The 17,744-nt window shown below is 36.2% G+C and overlaps 2 protein-coding genes across 4 annotated transcripts; one reads left to right on the top strand and one right to left on the bottom strand.

Annotated features, from left to right (window-relative positions):
* Nucleotide 1: 1 nt before the first annotated feature.
* On the bottom strand, nucleotides 2–5,070 carry LOC102604179 (myosin-binding protein 1-like). Of its 3 annotated transcripts, XM_006347665.2 has the most exons (5): nucleotides 4,960–5,070; nucleotides 4,116–4,139; nucleotides 2,976–3,923; nucleotides 1,021–2,530; nucleotides 2–287 (listed from the first exon to the last, which is right to left on the bottom strand). In XM_006347665.2, the coding sequence occupies exons 3-4, from the start codon at nucleotides 3,739–3,741 to the stop codon at nucleotides 1,026–1,028; spliced, it is 2,271 nt and encodes a 756-aa protein (XP_006347727.1). In that variant the 5' UTR covers nucleotides 3,742–3,923; nucleotides 4,116–4,139; nucleotides 4,960–5,070; the 3' UTR covers nucleotides 2–287; nucleotides 1,021–1,025. The 3 variants fall into 3 exon arrangements, with proteins under 3 accessions (XP_006347727.1, XP_006347724.1, XP_006347726.1); XM_006347662.2 differs by having other exon boundaries at nucleotides 2,976–4,139; XM_006347664.2 differs by having other exon boundaries at nucleotides 1,021–2,527; nucleotides 2,976–4,139.
* Nucleotides 5,071–9,952: 4,882 nt separating this feature from the next.
* LOC102603844 (uncharacterized) lies at nucleotides 9,953–13,921 on the top strand. The gene is made up of 2 exons (XM_006347661.2): nucleotides 9,953–10,380; nucleotides 10,751–13,921. Exon 2 carries the CDS (start codon nucleotides 10,955–10,957, stop codon nucleotides 13,673–13,675), a length of 2,721 nt encoding a protein of 906 aa, XP_006347723.1. The 5' UTR covers nucleotides 9,953–10,380; nucleotides 10,751–10,954; the 3' UTR covers nucleotides 13,676–13,921.
* Nucleotides 13,922–17,744: the final 3,823 nt, after the last annotated feature.

Genomic DNA, 17,744 nt, shown 5'->3' with positions numbered 1-17,744 from the left:
ATTCATTAATCCACCAAATTAATATCATGATTCAAGCCACTCCAGCAAAACTTTACATCAAATTATAGGGATATTGAGTTTCAACTTTACAAACAATCTTTACTCGAAACAAATGTAATAATGAATCAAAAAGGACGAATAAGCAAAAAAAAATCACTGAAAAAAACCATATCACACAAAGCTAAAATGTTGTTTGTAGACTTCTACTAATGGGAGAAACCATGCTTGAGTTCACCCAAAAACTGTACACTTCATGCTCTAGGAGAAAGAATCATCTTTAATTTAATCTGCAAGGAAATCAAAATGAAATTCGTCAAATAAAAATATTTTACATCACCTAAAGCAGGAGAAATTTAACAAAAATAAAAGCATAAACGCGGAAATGGTGAACAAAACTAACAGGAAATTCAACTGATATACAAAGTGGATTTGGGAGTGAACGAGTCCAAACAGATGATAGTTTCGTTTCGAACTTCTATTTCTGATTGCATTTCCCAAGTCAGAGACTTTATCAATATCGACATGCAAAATCACTGGTTGAAGATAAGAGGTTCATAGAAAACTGATGAATAGCTATATCTCCAATAATTCATGCTAGTACTACCAGCAGAAAATGACCAAGATACAGTATAAGATAACAAGTGAAATATACATGTCATGGATCTTGAATGTGAATTAAGGCCAACAGAAAATGAAAACACCAGTTTCTAATCACAAAGTTCCTACGATGAAACAGAACAAAATATTTTGTTGCTGCACCATCGACAGAATTTAGTAGTTCTTATATGAAACATAGGTAACAAAGAATGTGAAAACAAGAGGCAATAGCTCGGGAGGCAGGACTCATATCAACAGAGAGCAGGTTGAAGAAGTACTGAATCAAAGTGTTTGAAAGCGAAACAAGTATGACAGTCAAGTGGAGAATGGTAAAATGGGTGGACCTAAAATCCATTGATTTTCAAAAGCTGAAAACAGCAAAGTTCAAGGTTATTAAAATAGCTTGATTCATAAGATGATCACCTTTATTAATGCGCAAGTTCACCGCTTGATCTATCCAAAACAAAATGCAACTGTCGCAAGTGACCAGCTAGCTCTTCAATCAATTGATGTCCCTCGTCTCCATTCCTCAATGAGTTGATAGAATGATCAAGAAAGCTATGTTCTATACCAAGTGCTTCCAGTCTGCTGCTCAAAACTGATAACTCATTTTTCAGACTCTCTAACTCAGAATCTCCATTAGTGCACTGCCCAGATTTGCTCCCATCCCTTCCTTTCTGTAGTGATTCTGGAAACTTGCTAATAGATCCTTCTTCACCAGAAGGGCTTCTGTCTGTGATTGACTCTAGGGGAACATTTTCCTCTATTTCACCATTACTTCTAGAAGACTCCCTATGGTCCAATTCTTTCGGATTACTTACTTCAACCCATTCTTCTGTTGAAAACTCGCAGTTAACATTAGCTAACTCTTGACTAGCCTCATGCTTAGAGAGCAAAAGGAGCCTTTCTTCCAATTTGTTCAAACAAAGCACAAGTTGCTCCCTTTCACTTTCCAAATCAAGCAAGGGGCTCCCGTTATCTATGTTATCCACTCCCAATGGTGTCAAGACCTCACCACTTCTACTGCTGCTGGTGGGATTATGAGCAATTACGTCGCCAGGAACAGTCGAACTGTCATCACTGCACATTGTATCAGCTTGCTTAGCTTTATTTGAATCATAACTTGCCTCGAGTGCATCCTCAAAGAGAGCCATATTCCCAAGTTTCTTCTTGTAAAGTTCAAGTTTAGTTTCAAAATCTTGGATCTCTTTCTCCTTCTGCGCAAGAAGATCATTTGAATTCTGCAGTGCTTCGTTGTCATATTCAGCTTGTTCTTCCATCATTCTTAGGCACTGCAAAGCTTCCATGTGTAGTGCTGCCTTCTCCTCTTGCAATCTTGTAATCATTGCCATCGCCTGATTTGCAGCAACTGAGGATGCATTTCTCTCTTCCTCCAACTCTCTATAGAGAGCAGCCATTAATTTTCTATCATACTCCACCTGTCGTTTCAAACGATCAGACACACTCTCACCTTCAATTTCACTCACTGTGCTTCCCTCCAGAGATAAACCAGATTCATTTCTCTCGAGCGAGATCCTTTGATGAAGTATCTGCATTCCAATAGAGCTAGATGCTTCAAGAGTTCTAAATTCCTCACCATTTACAGACACCCTCGGGCTCATCTCACTCAATATAGAATCAGTACCACGAGCAGCAGACAGTTGTGTAAGTAGAACCTTTAGATCTTCACTCATTCGTGTAGAATCCTTGAATGACCTCTGCTCCAAAAACTTCCCGGATAATTGCCTCCCTTTGTTTCCAACAGCCAGCTTATAAGCATCACCTAGATCAAAAGCATCATCTGTCTGTGAACTACTCTCATTTGGCTCTGGTTTAGAATCCAATTCTGTCTCGCTCTTTGGGATCTCATCACTTTTTGACCTGGAGACTTCCCCACAATCTTCGACAACTTGGTAGACCGTCTCACCTGCTGCTGTAGAAAGCATAGCAATATCAATAAATACGGAAGACAGTGGGGTAAATTATTATAAAAGGTGAAAGATACACTTGATAGACCATCTTCAAATGTACTTAAAGCTATTCAACAGCTCTTTTAGTGTTACATGAAAATCAACACATTGGAAGAAATTGAATTGATTGAGCTGCTGTTATAGCTTCCGAGTCAGAAAACAATTAACAGAAAGTAGTAGTTTGAAGATCAAAAACAGAAAAATGTAAATCCATTTGTAATTACTTTTTCTCTATCTTCTTCCTATTTGGAAGTTGAAAGTAGAACATGTGGCAGTTAAGGACAGCAAAAATTCAAAAAAACATTCACTTGTAAGGCATTTTGATCTGGGGGAAACAAAGAGATATGGAGCACTCACTTAAATGGTTAACAAAAAAGAGAAATGAAACAATAAGGAAACGGAACTTACAGGTCTCTCTTGCTAGATCAACAAGATTTTCCTTGACATTGGACAACGGGTTGACTTCATCAAAACTTATGAGATCAGATGGGACAGATGCATCAGTCTTCCGTTCAGGTTGCTGCCAGCTAACTTCCTCTGATCCAAGCCCAACAACTGCAGCCGAGGTTGCAATAGCCGAAAAATCTCTAGTCATTAAGTCTATTTCTGGATCCAGAAGTGATGGTTCAGGCACTGAAGCCGAATGTATTAGTTTCTCGGTAGCAAAGTCATCAGTGACGGTAAAAATTTGAGGTTCTGGATGCAAGCATCTATCAGATAAATAGTCTAAGGAATAGTCCCTTGCACGGATTAGAGGACTAGCACTATCACTATCCGAGTGTGCAGCCTCTGATTCAGAATCAGAGATAACCTTTACCTTTTTGTACTCCAAATGAGGTGAAGGAACAAAGACTGATGTCGATGCCTCATTTTCAATCTCCTTGCTGTCACCCCTCTCTTGTCCATTAGTCACAGACAAAGGTGCATCGAGTTCAACTGTGTCAGCACACAAAGATGTAATCTTGAACAATTTTTTAGCATATCCTCCGGTAACAAATTCCTCTTTACAACAATAACATTTTCTTACTCCTGACGAACTCTTTGTTTTCTCCTCGAGTAAAGGATCCTCATCAGTTAGGTGAGGCTCTGCCCCCAGTTTTCCAACCAGCAATCGGTAGGTTTCAGCATTCGACTTATTTACTGTGGCAAACGAGAAAAGGCAACTCTCACACATCCCATGAACATCAACAAGGTTATTGTGATTATGACAAAGAACTAATGAAGATATCCTATACTTATGATTGGGGCAGATTAATTCCCAGTAAAATCCAGCTCTTTCCTTGCCAAGAACATGATCCAGCCTCGAGCAAAGCAAACATGGAACTTGCAATTGGCAATACTGGGCAAATTTCGTGACTAAGTAGGCGAAACCACCGTCAATAAACAGAAAAATCATGAGCAACCATTCAAGAAATGCTGAAGTTAAAGCTGATGTTATACTAATAGGACCTTTAATTTTTCCTTTACTATAGTCCCCCATTACATCCATATTTGTGAAATGGTAGAATGATAATTGAACACAACTAACAGGAAAATTTTGAAACTTACGCACAACGAAATCTGTGATGCACCCTGCAATGAAATAATAAAAAGATATGTCAAGAAAACACACACAGACTTTATATGCATGTGATTCAATTCAACTTACACACACAAAAAAAGTTGTCATCTTTTTATAATCAAGAATTCAATTACAGAACATTTTCATGTCACCCAAATTTTGTTGAACCGCAAACACTATTAATATTCATATGCCTGCAGCATAAACTCAAAGCTTCTGCTTTTACATATCATACTACTCCTATTGTTTGTCTTACTTTCCCTTTTAGTCCGTCTAAAAAAGAATGTTACTTTCCTTGTATGGCAACTCTTTAATTTCAATTTTTCACATATCATGCTTAAAACCACAAGATTAAAGGATCACAAGATTCAAAGCTTTTTTACTTTCTCAAAATTCCGTGTCAAGTTCAAACAAGACAATATGGTTATTTTAACTAAATATCAGGGAAGAACTAAACTAAAAAAAACATCTACTGGGGTTTATTTTAACTAGCAAAGCAATCAAATCACATACTTTAAAGTCCAATATCTCTGCTAAAAAGCAACTCAATTGATCAAATCAGCCCAAGTCAAAACCCCAGCTCTCAAACAAGATCCAAAACCCCAAAAACATAAACAGAATATTCCCCCAAACATATAAAGAAACTCAACAAACAGTCCAAGAAAATCCTGTAGAACACATAAAAAACCAATCTTTTTTCCAAGAACTTAATAAACAACCCAAGAAACAAGAAAAAAAGATCATATGCACATATATAGCAGCAACTTCAAGAAACCAAAAAAAAGGAAAGCAACAGATCATAATTCACCAACATAAGAAACAGAAAAATACCTTATAGGAAAGTCCTTTTTACTCTGAAAGAAAATTCCAAAAAGTCTCAAAAAAAAATATGGAGAGATCAGAGACACAAAATATATAAATGGGGTACATGTAATGGTTATGTTAATGCACCTACTTTAATTCTACTATAATTAATATACTTTTTTAAAAATATAGAGTTTGAACGTTTCTGTCAGAAATGCACGTTGTTTTCAACTGTAAAATAAATTACAAAGACATCCCACAAGTATTCAGTACTTCTATTTTAGTACCCATCTTTTAGTTGTATTTGGCTAGTTTACTCTCTTTTCTTGCCTATCATTTGTTTAGTCAAGTCAAACATGAACGGAGAATGTATCTAGTTAGTTATTTTATTGGTGGGGTTTCCATTTAGTATTCTATATTTTATATTAAGACTTGATTAATTTAAATGTGCATCGTATAAGGCCTAGTATTCAAGAGAAATGCTCTCTATTAATATTTTTTTCATAACTAAAACTCGAAACTTAGATTTTTAATTAAGAAAGAAAGAGTCATATTCACCGCACCATATCGATCTAAAAGTGCAATATATAATTAGAAAATTTCATAAATAACAAATAGATTAAACTTAATAACCTTCCTTGGCGACAATTTGCCTAATTATGCTCCATAGTTATAGTTTCGTTTGCTATATGTATTTTCGTTATATATTTCACTTGTCAATAAACAAACATGATTTCTATTTGTATATTCCGCTTACCAATATACAAACAATGTAAATATATACAAATTCTATATTTATACATTTAGGAATTTTTCATAATTCTATTTGTATATTCGTTTGCCTATATACAAACAAGGTAATTTATTATGTATTTTTCATATCTTATACAAATCAAACGTATCAACAAATCATATACAAAACATAGACAAATTTATACAATTAGGAACTAAATTATACAAATTCACAACAAAATTAAAAAAATTATAGCCGTAAATCATAAATATCTAAAACTCTAGCTAAATTAAATAATACACTATAAATATTTATTATTTCGCGTAATTTTTCCGTATATTATAAATAGAATAGAGGTGTAAATTGTAATTTACAATTTAGAGAAGAAACCGACAGTGATAGTCATAGAAAGTTGGCTTTCCAATTGCAAGAATTACAATTGGGCGGCTACCGAAAGGTGGCCCATATCCAATCTAACTATTACAAGTATGTCATACACCAAAAAAAAGTAATGTCTTTACAACATATGAAATCAAAAAGATTCTTCAATTCTTTTTTCAATCTTTTGTTTTATTGAAAAAGGGGAAAAAAGAAAGAAAAAAGAGGGAGAATTATTGGTTTTGGTTGCCAAATTGTCATATTATTATTATTCATAACATTGAGAATCTAATATGAAATATTGTATTAAGATCTGAATATTGAACAATCAAAATTATCTGTTTAATTGTATATATAAAAAATCTTTGTTTATAAATGAATTTAAAAAAAATATTAGTGTTGATGATAGGCGATAGTAGTGGTTAACAATGATATTGATATGGTAGTTGGTGATGCTAGCTAGGTGATGACTATGGTGTATGATATTAATAGCTAACGGTAGTGATTATTGATAGTTGTGCCAATTATTGTTAGTAATGATTATAAGTGATGGCTAATAATAATGATTGAAATAGTGATCAATGACGACAATCATTGTAGATATGAAAAGAAAGTTGTCAAATATATATCTCAAAGTTCCTAAAATGTATTAATATAACTATGGAAATATTGTATTAAGATCTCCAAGTTCAGAATCTATGTATATATCTCCTAATGTTTGAAGAAATAGTGCTCTTACTCATCGAATAGGTATTTTATTATATAACGATCGACTGAAATAAATATTTAATTGTGGTTCTCTTCTTACCTTTAAGGTTGACTCTTTTACACTTCGAAATTACTGAGAAAATTAAAAGGAAATTATTTAATGATGTCAAAGTTTTTTCTATTGCAATTAGAAATTATTTTATCAGTTATTTTTGTTATGTTTTTACTAGGATATGAGATATTTATTAATATTATTCGTTATGATGGTGTGTAAAATGATCTATAAAACAAGTAAGAACTCTTATAGAGTAATATGGACGAGGAAGAGAAAGCACATGACCTTATCAATTGTAATAGTATTTACAAAATAGAATCAATCTGATGATACTTGTAAATCAAAATATATTTTTAATTAAAGGGAGCGAATTTTGTTAGCTAACAATGATAGATTTGGACCATTTGACTAATAATAAAGTTACGAAAAAGACACTCTTGAAACAAAGGGTAAATTGTTATTTACAGATTAAAAGATATATTGGGCCTTTTTTCCTTTTCTATTTGTCAATTATAATTGTATTTTTCATCAACATTTTAAAAGAGGTTTATGGCTAAAATTGAAAAATATGTAAAACTTAAGATGGATCTCAACAAGTCATTTTGATTCAATAGTACTCAACTCAAAAGATGTACAAGGGGTGAGTATGTTTCTATCTAAGTCTTTTCAATATTTTTGTATCTTAACATAGAAAAATTCAAAGAAAGTAGGCAACTCCTTCATGAAAGATTACAAGTTTTTTTAGAATCAAATTTGGACCATTGGCCCGATTTTATTAATAAGGAAATTCGATGGACTTAAAGGTGAGCCCATTAAACAAAAGTCAGAAAGGAAACAAATATATATAAGATTGGTCCAGACGTGATCGATCTTCAGGTGAAAAAAACAAAGTCCTAGAAGGTAGGGTTTCTTAAAGTGGACTTCAGACTCATCTTCCTCTTTCTTATCTGATCTCCGCCGCTGAAGTTGTTTTCATGGAGTCCCAACACAAGCTTTATCCTTTTTTGCTTCTGGTTATCAATATTCTTCATCACGGAGAGGGCCATTATTACTTAATCATCTATCAAAGGTATCCATTTCTCCGTTTTCATCTTTTTCTGTTCATCTCAATGTTCTTGTTTAAGCCTTCTATTCAGTAAGTATATCAGTTGGTGGGGGTTTATGGGTATGTGAGAAATCTATAGAGAGTCAGAATCATGTGTATTCAGCTTCGTAGATACATGTAAGTGTTCTTCATCCCTTTATTTATCATTAAGTTGCCTTCTTTCTGATTGATGTCTCTTTCATAATTGAAGCCAAGATAGAGAAAACCAAGTTGCTCCACATTATCTTTCTATCAATCTCTTAGTTGTACACAAGGACGTCTATGCAGATCTGGTTTCATGACTCACTTTTTGTTGGTACTTGTATCACTTTTTATTGACCGACATAACTTAAACTAGTTAGTTTTCACATAGATATTTTGTACATGGTCCAATTTAAAGTGGACTTCAGCCTCATCTTCCTCTTTCTTCTCTGATCTCCGCCGCTGAAGACGTTTTCATGGAGTCCCAACATAAGCTTTTTTCTCCTCCCCTTTTGGTTTATCAATATTCTCCATCGGGGAGAGGACCACTATTATTTGATATCAAAGGTATCCATTTATCCATTTTCATCTTCTTCAGTTCATCCTAATGTCCATGTTTAAGCGTTTTATTATGTAGGTATACTATTTGGTGGGGGTTTATGGGTTTGTAAGAAATCCAGAGAGAGTCATAATTGGGTGTACTCAACTTTATAGATTCATAGAAGTGTTCTTCATCCTCTCATTTATCACTAAGTTGCATTCTTTTTTATTGGTGTCTCTTTCGCAGTTGAAGCCAAGATAGAGAAAATCAAGTTTCTCTCCAGTATCTTTCTATCAATCTGCTAGCTATACAAAAAAAAATGTTTATGTAGATCTGGTTTCATGAATCTCGCTTTTTGCTGATAATTGTATCATTTTTTGTTGGTCGACATAACTTAAGCTAGTTAGTTTTCGCATAGATATTTTGCGCATTGTCCCACCACAAACTTCTTTGTAATTGTAATAGCTATGTAACTCTGTGATCTTTGTTTGTTTATCATCTTAATGACTGCTAGTACTAGTGATACTCCTTGTTCTTTTTTGATTGCTGGTAACTGTTGCTTGCCCATGTTTAATATCTTTCTTGCCCTACTTGGTATATCATAAAAACTTACATACTCTTGTCTTTCCTCTTGATTAATAGCTATGTTTGTGATGAAATCGCTAGTTGATTAGCTTCTCTAAAAATATGCATCACTTGAATGTGTAGGATAGTCATTTTTTGAATCTCCTCTATTCTTTCTTTTAAACTACAAGATATTCCCCAGTTCCTCTTAATCATGTTCTTAAGACTTAGAGAGTCAGTCGCTAAGATGATTTGATTGATAACTTGCCTTTTGCAGTGTTTTAAGGCTTTCCAAATAACTGTTATTTCTGCTTCCATGTTTGTAGTGACTCACATGCTTTGTGCCTCTGCGTACAATATAGATCTCCCATGTTATCTCTTATATAGAATCCATAAGAACTCCCCCTTGTGTTACCTTTGCTTGCCTCATTTGTATTGCACTTGACCTGTCCTTTTTCTGATAAAGACCACTTCACAATATGAAAAAAATTACAAGCTTATTACTCCTATAAGAGAAAATTAAAAACTACGATGATAATGCATTTAAATTCGAATGTCTTAACTTTAATAAATATAAATTAAACCTTAACATAGATAAAGAAAATAGAGATTTTTGCCGATCATTCCACTTTGGAATAACTATTTAAAAAATTTCTCTTGCAACTTATGTATCTTTTAGATTTTAATCTAATTCCTTTTTCGAACAAACAAAAAATTTCATGAGAAACTTAGATCATAACCTAGAGTTTTATAAATATTCTAATTCTAAATAGTAATATCTCAAATAGCATAAAAGGGGGGGGGGGGAGGAGAGAATATAACAATAAAATAAAAAATGTTCAAATATCAATGAATAATGTCTCTTTTTAAAGGGTGTAGGGACAAAATGAAGAAAATAGAGAAAATATAAATAAAGAAAAAGAGGGTAATATGGTAAGTACGAAATATAAAAGGAGTAAAGGGGTGTCCCATTATGACCTAAATACCCATCGTTCTCAGCGTTAGCCCTTATTTCTGTAATTCCTCACAATCGCAAACCCCCAATTCCCTTTTGCCCCTCAATTTCTTCAGCCTCCTTCCTTCCCTTCCTTGCCCTTCTACTCTTTTCCGATTTTCCCATTTCTCTCCTTCTCTCTCTCTCTCTCTCTCTCTTCATCACCCAACACCCCTCTTTTACCCGCCATATTCAAAATTTTCCTGACCCTTTTGCTTGGAACCCGTTAAACTCCACCTTTTCGTTTGTTTTTGATCAATTTCCGGTGAATTATGAGATGGGTTTTGTGTTTCCTGGTGTTTTGATTGGAAAAGGTGAAATCTTGGAGTTTTAGGGCTGTTCGACAAGTATCGATCGTGATTTGAAAGGAGTTTCGTGTTTTGACTTCGGGTGCCTCTCTTAATTTATGGTGAGTTTTTGGTGTTTTTATTGCGTTCCTGTTACTGATTTGGTTTGTGGTTTCTACCCTTTTGATAAGTAGATTGATGGGACGATCCTTCACTATTTTGTTTGTTTTAGGGATTCGTATAGTTTATTTTATTGAGATTTGTTGGTTTAATTCGTTCTTTTAACTACTATTTCATGGTGTTTGATCAGTGCGTTGGAGTAATATAGTGTTGGGAGTAGGTCTCAATTAATGTTTTGGCCATGAATTGCCCCGTTCTTTTTTGTTTTGCTTGTTCTGGTTTTGAATACTGATAATGGGTTTAGGTTATTGTGTTTACTTCTCTCTCGTTTAATATTCCAAATCATGAATTGTCTGTGCTTTTTTGAAGCAGGTCTTAGTGAAGTCACTTGAAGCAAAAAAGTAGGTTTGGGTATTTGTTAGTCGTTAGCTGATTCGTTGTCCTCAGGGTTGGTACTTCATCAAGTGTGAGAAGAGTTTGATCTTTCGTTCGTACAGTTGCAAAGTTTGGTGTCTACATATGTCTCAGTGTGATAGAACAGTCTATTGATTGAAAGAGCTACTTCTGCAAAGACGAATGGCAAACCATGAGTTGATCCTTGGCCAAAATAACGACTTAGCTGTTGATGGCGAGAACCAGGAAATAGTGTTTGACCACACTCATCCGATGGACATAAGCCAGAACCATAACCACGAACTGGAACTAGCGCAGAACCATAATCATGAACTAGAACTAGCACAGAACCATAACCATGAACTGGAACTAGCGCAGAACCATAACCACGAACTGGAACTAGCGCAGAACCATAACCACGAACTGGAACTAGCGCAGAACCATAACCACGAACTGGAACTAGCGCAGAACCATAACCACGAACTGGAACTAGCGCAGAACCATAACCACGAACTGGAACTAGCGCAGAACCATAACCACGAACTGGAACTAGCGCAGAACCATAACCACGAACTGGAACTAGCGCAGAACCATAACCACGAACTGGAACTAGCGCAGAACCATAACCACGAACTGGAACTAGCGCAGAACCATAACCACGAACTGGAACTAGCGCAGAACCATAACCACGAACTGGAACTAGCGCAGAACCATAACCACGAACTGGAACTAGCGCAGAACCATAACCACGAACTGGAACTAGCGCAGAACCATAACCACGAACTGGAACTAGCGCAGAACCATAACCACGAACTGGAACTAGCGCAGAACCATAACCATGAGCATGAGATGGGTATAGGGCAGAGCCAAGATCATGAGGGGAATCATGAGCATGAGTATGAACACGAGAATGGTTTACCTATGGAGCAGAAGCCCGAGCATGAAAACCAGGAGTTGCCTAATGAAAACAATGAGTTAGATATCTCTGAACACGATGAGTTAGGGATCGAGGAAAACCAAGAACTTGATGATAACCTGGAATTAGCTGTTGTTGAGAGTCATGATATGGGTGTTGAACCTGCACATGAATATGAACTCCATGATGGCCAGATGGTTCTTGCTTCGTCATCTCATGTACTTCAGGCTCGAACTATGTCAACAACACCTGATTTTGAGTTACATGTGGGACAAGAATTCCCTGATGTCAAAAGCTGCCGAAGGGCCTTACGTGACACAGCCATTGCTCTTCACTTCGAGATTCAGACCATAAAATCTGATAAAACTCGTTTTACTGCTAAATGTGCCAGTGACGAGTGCCCTTGGCGCATTCATGCTGCAAAACTTCCTGGTGTACCCACGTTCACTATAAGAACAATTCATGACAGCCATACATGTGGAGGAATCGCACATCTAGGCCATCAGCAAGCTTCAGTTCAGTGGGTGGCCAACTCTGTGGAGCAACGGCTTAGGGAAAACCCAAATTGTAAGCCAAAAGAGATCCTTGAAGAAATTCACCGGGTTCATGGAATCACCCTTTCGTACAAGCAAGCTTGGCGTGGAAAGGAACGAATTATGGCTGCTATGCGCGGTTCCTTTGAAGAAGGTTATCGCCTTCTTCCTCAGTACTGTGAACAAGTTAAAAGGACCAATCCAGGGAGTATAGCATCAGTTTATGCAAGCCCTGCTGATAATTGCTTTCAGCGGCTTTTTATATCATTTCAAGCTTCTATTTTTGGTTTTCTAAATGCTTGTCGCCCTCTTCTTGGGCTTGACCGGACCTTCTTGAAAAGTAAATACCTTGGTACTTTGCTTTTAGCTACTGGTTTTGATGGGGATGGCGGTCTATTTCCTCTGGCATTTGGTGTTGTTGATGAGGAGAATGATGATAACTGGATGTGGTTTCTCTCTGAACTTCATACCTTGCTAGAGGTCAATACAGAAAACATGCCAAGACTTACCATCTTGTCTGACAGGCAGAAGGGCATTGTAGATGGTGTTGAAGCAAATTTTCCCACTGCCTTCCATGGTTTTTGCATGCGTCATTTGAGTGAAAGCTTCCGTAAGGAGTTCAATAATACAATGCTTGTTAACCTGTTGTGGGAAGCCGCACATGCTCTTACAATCATTGAATTCGAGGCAAAAATTCTCGAGATTGAGGAAATATCACAAGATGCTGCATATTGGATTCGGCGGATTCCTCCACGATTGTGGGCCACAGCTTATTTTGAGGGAACAAGGTTTGGGCATTTGACTGCTAACATAGTGGAACAATTGAATAATTGGATTCTAGAGGCCTCTGGACTTCCAATAATTCAGATGATGGAATGCATCAGGAGGCAGCTTATGACTTGGTTCAATGAACGACGAGAAACCAGTATGCAGTGGACATCAATCCTGGTGCCTACAGCGGAGATGCGAGTTGCAGATGCTCTTGAGCGTGCCCGGACTTATCAGGTTCTTCGTGCTAATGAAGCTGAGTTTGAGGTGATATCTCATGAGGGTACCAATATTGTTGATATTCGGAACCGTCGCTGCCTTTGTCAGGGCTGGCAACTGTATGGTTTACCCTGTGCACATGCTGTGGCAGCACTACTTTCTTGCCGGCAAAATGTCCACCGGTTTACTGAGAGTTGCTTTACTGTTGCGACGTACAGGAAGACATATTCCCAAACTATTCATCCTATTCCAGATAAATCATTATGGAGGGAGATGACAGAGGGAGATCCGGATGCTGCCCAAGCTGTTGAGGTTATTATAAACCCACCTAAGTCACTCCGGCCTCCTGGCAGGCCAAGGAAGAAGCGAGTTAGAGCAGAAGACCGTGGTAGGGTGAAGCGAGTTGTTCATTGCAGCCGCTGCAATCAGACTGGCCACTTCAGGACTACATGTGCAGCTCCAATTTGAGTTCTCTCTGCAGACTCTTCACTGGTTGTGGAAGAAGTCTGTGATATACCTTTTTCCTGTGCAGAATCTCTCTTATATTCTGATGAAGGACATTTCTAGTTAGTTTCTCAGTCTATAGTGATAACTTTTTATCAACTAGTCTAGTAAGCTTATGCCTGTTTTTGGATTTGTTTTAATAACACATTGCAACAGAGGATAGATTTGGTGATTATAACCATATGATATGATGAAAGTTGGATTTCTTAAGTTGTGGATGCCCTATGCAATTTACATCCCCTTCTCAATTGGCATGCTATATTATAGTAAACTAACAATATGTTGAGTGCAGGTGCAGCAGTCCCTTATTTTGTTATGTTCCAAACAAATGTTTGGTTAAAGATGCTCAGGTCTGGTATCAAATAATGAAGTTTCCAGTTTTGTAGCTGCCTGGCTATAAACTTGTTGTACATAGACAAGCATTCTAGTCTAATCATAATCACTTCTTCTATGTGATTTTGATTGGTTAAGAGTCCCATGTCATTGCAGTATTGCTGTTTTCTTTGTTGTCTATATTCTTTGGCTTAGTTTTTCTTCTTTTCATTTTTATTGGTTAAACTATGTTTCTATCCACACAGCGTCTAGACCACGGTGCAAGTTAGTGGTCTAGTTTTCAATGAAGTGAAAAATAAAATAGCTAACCAAAGTTCAAATCGTAGCGGAGATAAAAAAGAAATGTTTTCTTCCGTTTTACTTATGCATTGGTGGGTATTGTCTTCCAATATTTGTGTTGGTGGGAGCCCGGAGGTAGTAAGCATCTTGTCCTTCGATTTATGTTATCATCTTATGTTTCTTGTACTTTGATTATCATATTAATTTGTTGTAATTATTGTTCTTGATAGTTTTTGTCATACTTTCTTTACTATTTTACCATGACTTTTTCACTTCCATTAACTTTTACTACGTACTCCTTCTGGATTGTTTTTCCTTGAATCGAGATCCCATTCTCGAACTTATTTTTCGTGTCTCAAAATATTGGACTTCTCCTTTGTGATTGTCCCAAGTAATAGAAAGGACTATCTTTTCTCTTTCTTTCTTCGGTGTTTGGTATCGATTAATTCGAATGTGTTGCAGGACCCACTTTTGGAGGTGGTGTTTTCACTAATATGTTTTCATACTCAAAATTCGAACACGAGACCTCTAATTAACGAATGATCTCAACCAACCCATGTTAATACATAAAGGACTATATCCACACAGGATGTTACCATATATATAAATATAAACCGTTGTCACTGACCTGTTTTATAAAATGACAAGAAAACAAATTTAGTAGAAATTAAAGGCAACTAACGAAGTGCCTACTGCCTTGCATTGAGGAAATAGAAGCCCACATAACCCAACATTTTGATTTACACTAACGGTACTTTAAAATTAAGTGTGTACAAATAAACACTTAAATTTATACAAAATTAATAAGTACGCATACGTCCTACTTGGCATCTTACGTGCAATTTGTTTCCTACATCAGTTGTATTATTCCACGTACTACTTGTGCATTGAGGGCATCAATGACAATTGAGGTCAAATTAAAAAAAGGCAGAACACATACGCGCCCCCCTGAACTTGTAAGAATTTTCCTTATAGACACCTTAACAAGGACTCCTTCCTATTGAACATTTAAACCATTCAAAAAGTGTACCTATCAGACACACCTGTCTGACTTGGCACTTATCGTGTGAGGCATTTGTTTTAAGGTGGAGCGCGTGACATTACACATATCCTACGTGGAAAATCTAATCCTACGTGGTAATACACATCACAAAACACCCAACCCCACACCCAATCCCTCAGTCATTTCTCTAAATCCCCAAAACGTGTTCCAAAAAACCCTAGATATTTCTTTCACGATTCCCACTCAATCCCTAGTCGATTCAAGAAAGTTGATCAATAATCTTCATGTTTTCTTCCTACGGCGTGGTCGATTCAAGAAAATAAGTTTTGTTGTTGTGTTTTAGGGTTGATTCGAGAAAGCTAGGAGATTTTGTGTTCCAATCTTGTGGAGTAAGTTCATTTTCGAATCTCTATGACTATTGCTGTCAATTTCCCCTTTAAATATAGCGTCTATTTTGTATATTACTATAGTGATGATGTTTTGTACATATGTGAATAAAGTTTGAATTTTTTAGGGTTTTCTTGTCAGTAATTTGTCGGGTTTGTTTGATTTTTTTCCAGGGAATCTTATGGATATTATTATAGTAACTCGCTTTCACCATGGTGGTAAATTTGTGGAAGGCACATCTGGTGGAGGTCTCACTTACATAGGGGAAAGTGAAGTGGAATATGTAGGTATCGATAAAGATCACTTTTCTTAATGGAATTGCTTTTTTATACTAGAGATCTGGGGTATGTTACTGTGGGTGGGTTTTATTTTAAAGACCCTACAACCAATAACTTTGTCTTAGTGGATAATGATTTCAGCTTACTAAACCTTATAAAAGACCTAGGTGATGGTGACTTTTTGGACTTGTATGTTCAACATGTTGTGGATGAGGTAGAGGTTATTAAAGATGGGGTCCCTACAGGTTATCTTTGTGGGCCAACAGTTGGTGAAAATGTTAATGAGGATGAGGTAGAAAACTCACATAATATTAATGTGGATAAAGGGGCCCAATCTGAGAATATCAATGTTGAAGTTGGTGTAGATGATGCATTAGATCATCTTGAAGGTGTTGAAACAGATTGGGATATTAGTGATGATTCACAAGAGTTTGCTATTCCAGATGATGATGACTCAGAGATTGATGAAGAGTTGAGAACTCTTAGAAATGAAAGGAGAACCAAATTGCAGAGGAAAAAACCTGTTCCTACAGAGGAAATAATTCTTGGAGTAGCTGGTGTTGATAGAGGATTTGAAGACATTGGAAGGAACAAGGCTGCTAGGTATGTAGGAAGATTGGGAGGAGATGAGCAATATATTGATAGTTCAGAACTGGATAGTGATGACAGTAGGGATGAATTAGATCCTGAAGCTGTGGAAGGTGTTGATTTACCAGCTAGAAGAAAAAGTAAAAAGGTTAGATTTGATCCTGATTGTGTAGTTGTTATATTTAAGCTTGGTATGGTATTTGAAAATGCCATAAAATTTAGAAAGGTTGTGGCAGAATATGCTGTGGAATATAAAGTCAAATTAAAATTGAGGCCTAATGAAAAACATAGAGTCAGAGTTAAAAGTCAGCATAAGAAATGCAAATGGTTGTTGTATGCTAGTCTAGATAAAGATTCCGGTGACTTTATTGTTAAAAATTACTATCCTGTTCATCAGTGCCCTACCACAACCAAAAAACAAGTTGTGTACATCTAACTTTATTGCAAATTAAGTTTAGGGACAGAATAGTTTCTCAACCTTATATAAAGTTGTGGGAAATTCAAGAGTTAGTGAGGAAGACGACATGATTGTATGTTGGAAGAACTCTTTGTTATCGGGCAAAATTGATGATTCTCAAGGAGTTTATGGGTGATTGGAAGATGGAGTTTGCAAGGTTGTGTGATTATGCAGACATGATAAAACAGACTAATCCTAGTAGTTCATGTTGGGTGAGGACAGATAGGGAATCTACTCCAGGAAAGAATATATTTGTTTACTTTTATGTTTGTTTTGATGCATTAAAGAGAGGTTGGTTGGAAGGATGTAGAAAAATCATTGATTTTGATGGATGCTTTCTAAATGGTGCTTGCAAGGGTGAATTATTAGTTGCGATTGGTAGGAATGGAAATCAACAAATGTTTCCAATTGCTTGGGCAGTTGTTGATCAAGAAACAAAGCATAGTTGGAGTTTCTTCATCAACTTCTTGATACAAGATCTAAACTTAGGCACTGGACATGGATTGACTGTGATGTCTGACATGCAAAAGGTTAGTTTAATGTTAATTTTATTTAATTTTGATCTCATTGCCTATTTATTTAATTATGATTAGTCATAAATTTCAATTATTATGATATGTAGGGTCTTGTAGCAGCCATAATGGAGTTGCTGCCAGATTGTGAGCAGAGGATGTGTGCTAGACACATCTGGTCCAATTGGCAGAAGAA

Source organism: Solanum tuberosum, unplaced genomic scaffold (assembly GCF_000226075.1).
Source record: "Solanum tuberosum cultivar DM 1-3 516 R44 unplaced genomic scaffold, SolTub_3.0 scf00092, whole genome shotgun sequence".
In the NCBI taxonomy this organism is placed as follows: Eukaryota; Viridiplantae; Streptophyta; class Magnoliopsida; order Solanales; family Solanaceae; genus Solanum; species Solanum tuberosum.
The sequence above is the reverse complement of the archived record's forward strand: the minus strand, read 5'-3'. Positions and strand labels throughout refer to the sequence as shown.

Excerpts from the sequence above, each read along its gene's own strand:
- LOC102603844 (XM_006347661.2), top strand. The coding sequence starts at position 10,955 with ATGGCAAACCATGAGTTGATCCTTGGCCAAAATAACGACTTAGCTGTT.
- LOC102604179 (XM_006347662.2), bottom strand. The coding sequence starts at position 4,056 with ATGGATGTAATGGGGGACTATAGTAAAGGAAAAATTAAAGGTCCTATT. Across the intron at positions 2,531-2,975 it reads TGATCTAGCAAGAGAGACCT|CAGCAGGTGAGACGGTCTAC; the intron begins GTAAGTTCCGTT and ends TGCTTTCTACAG.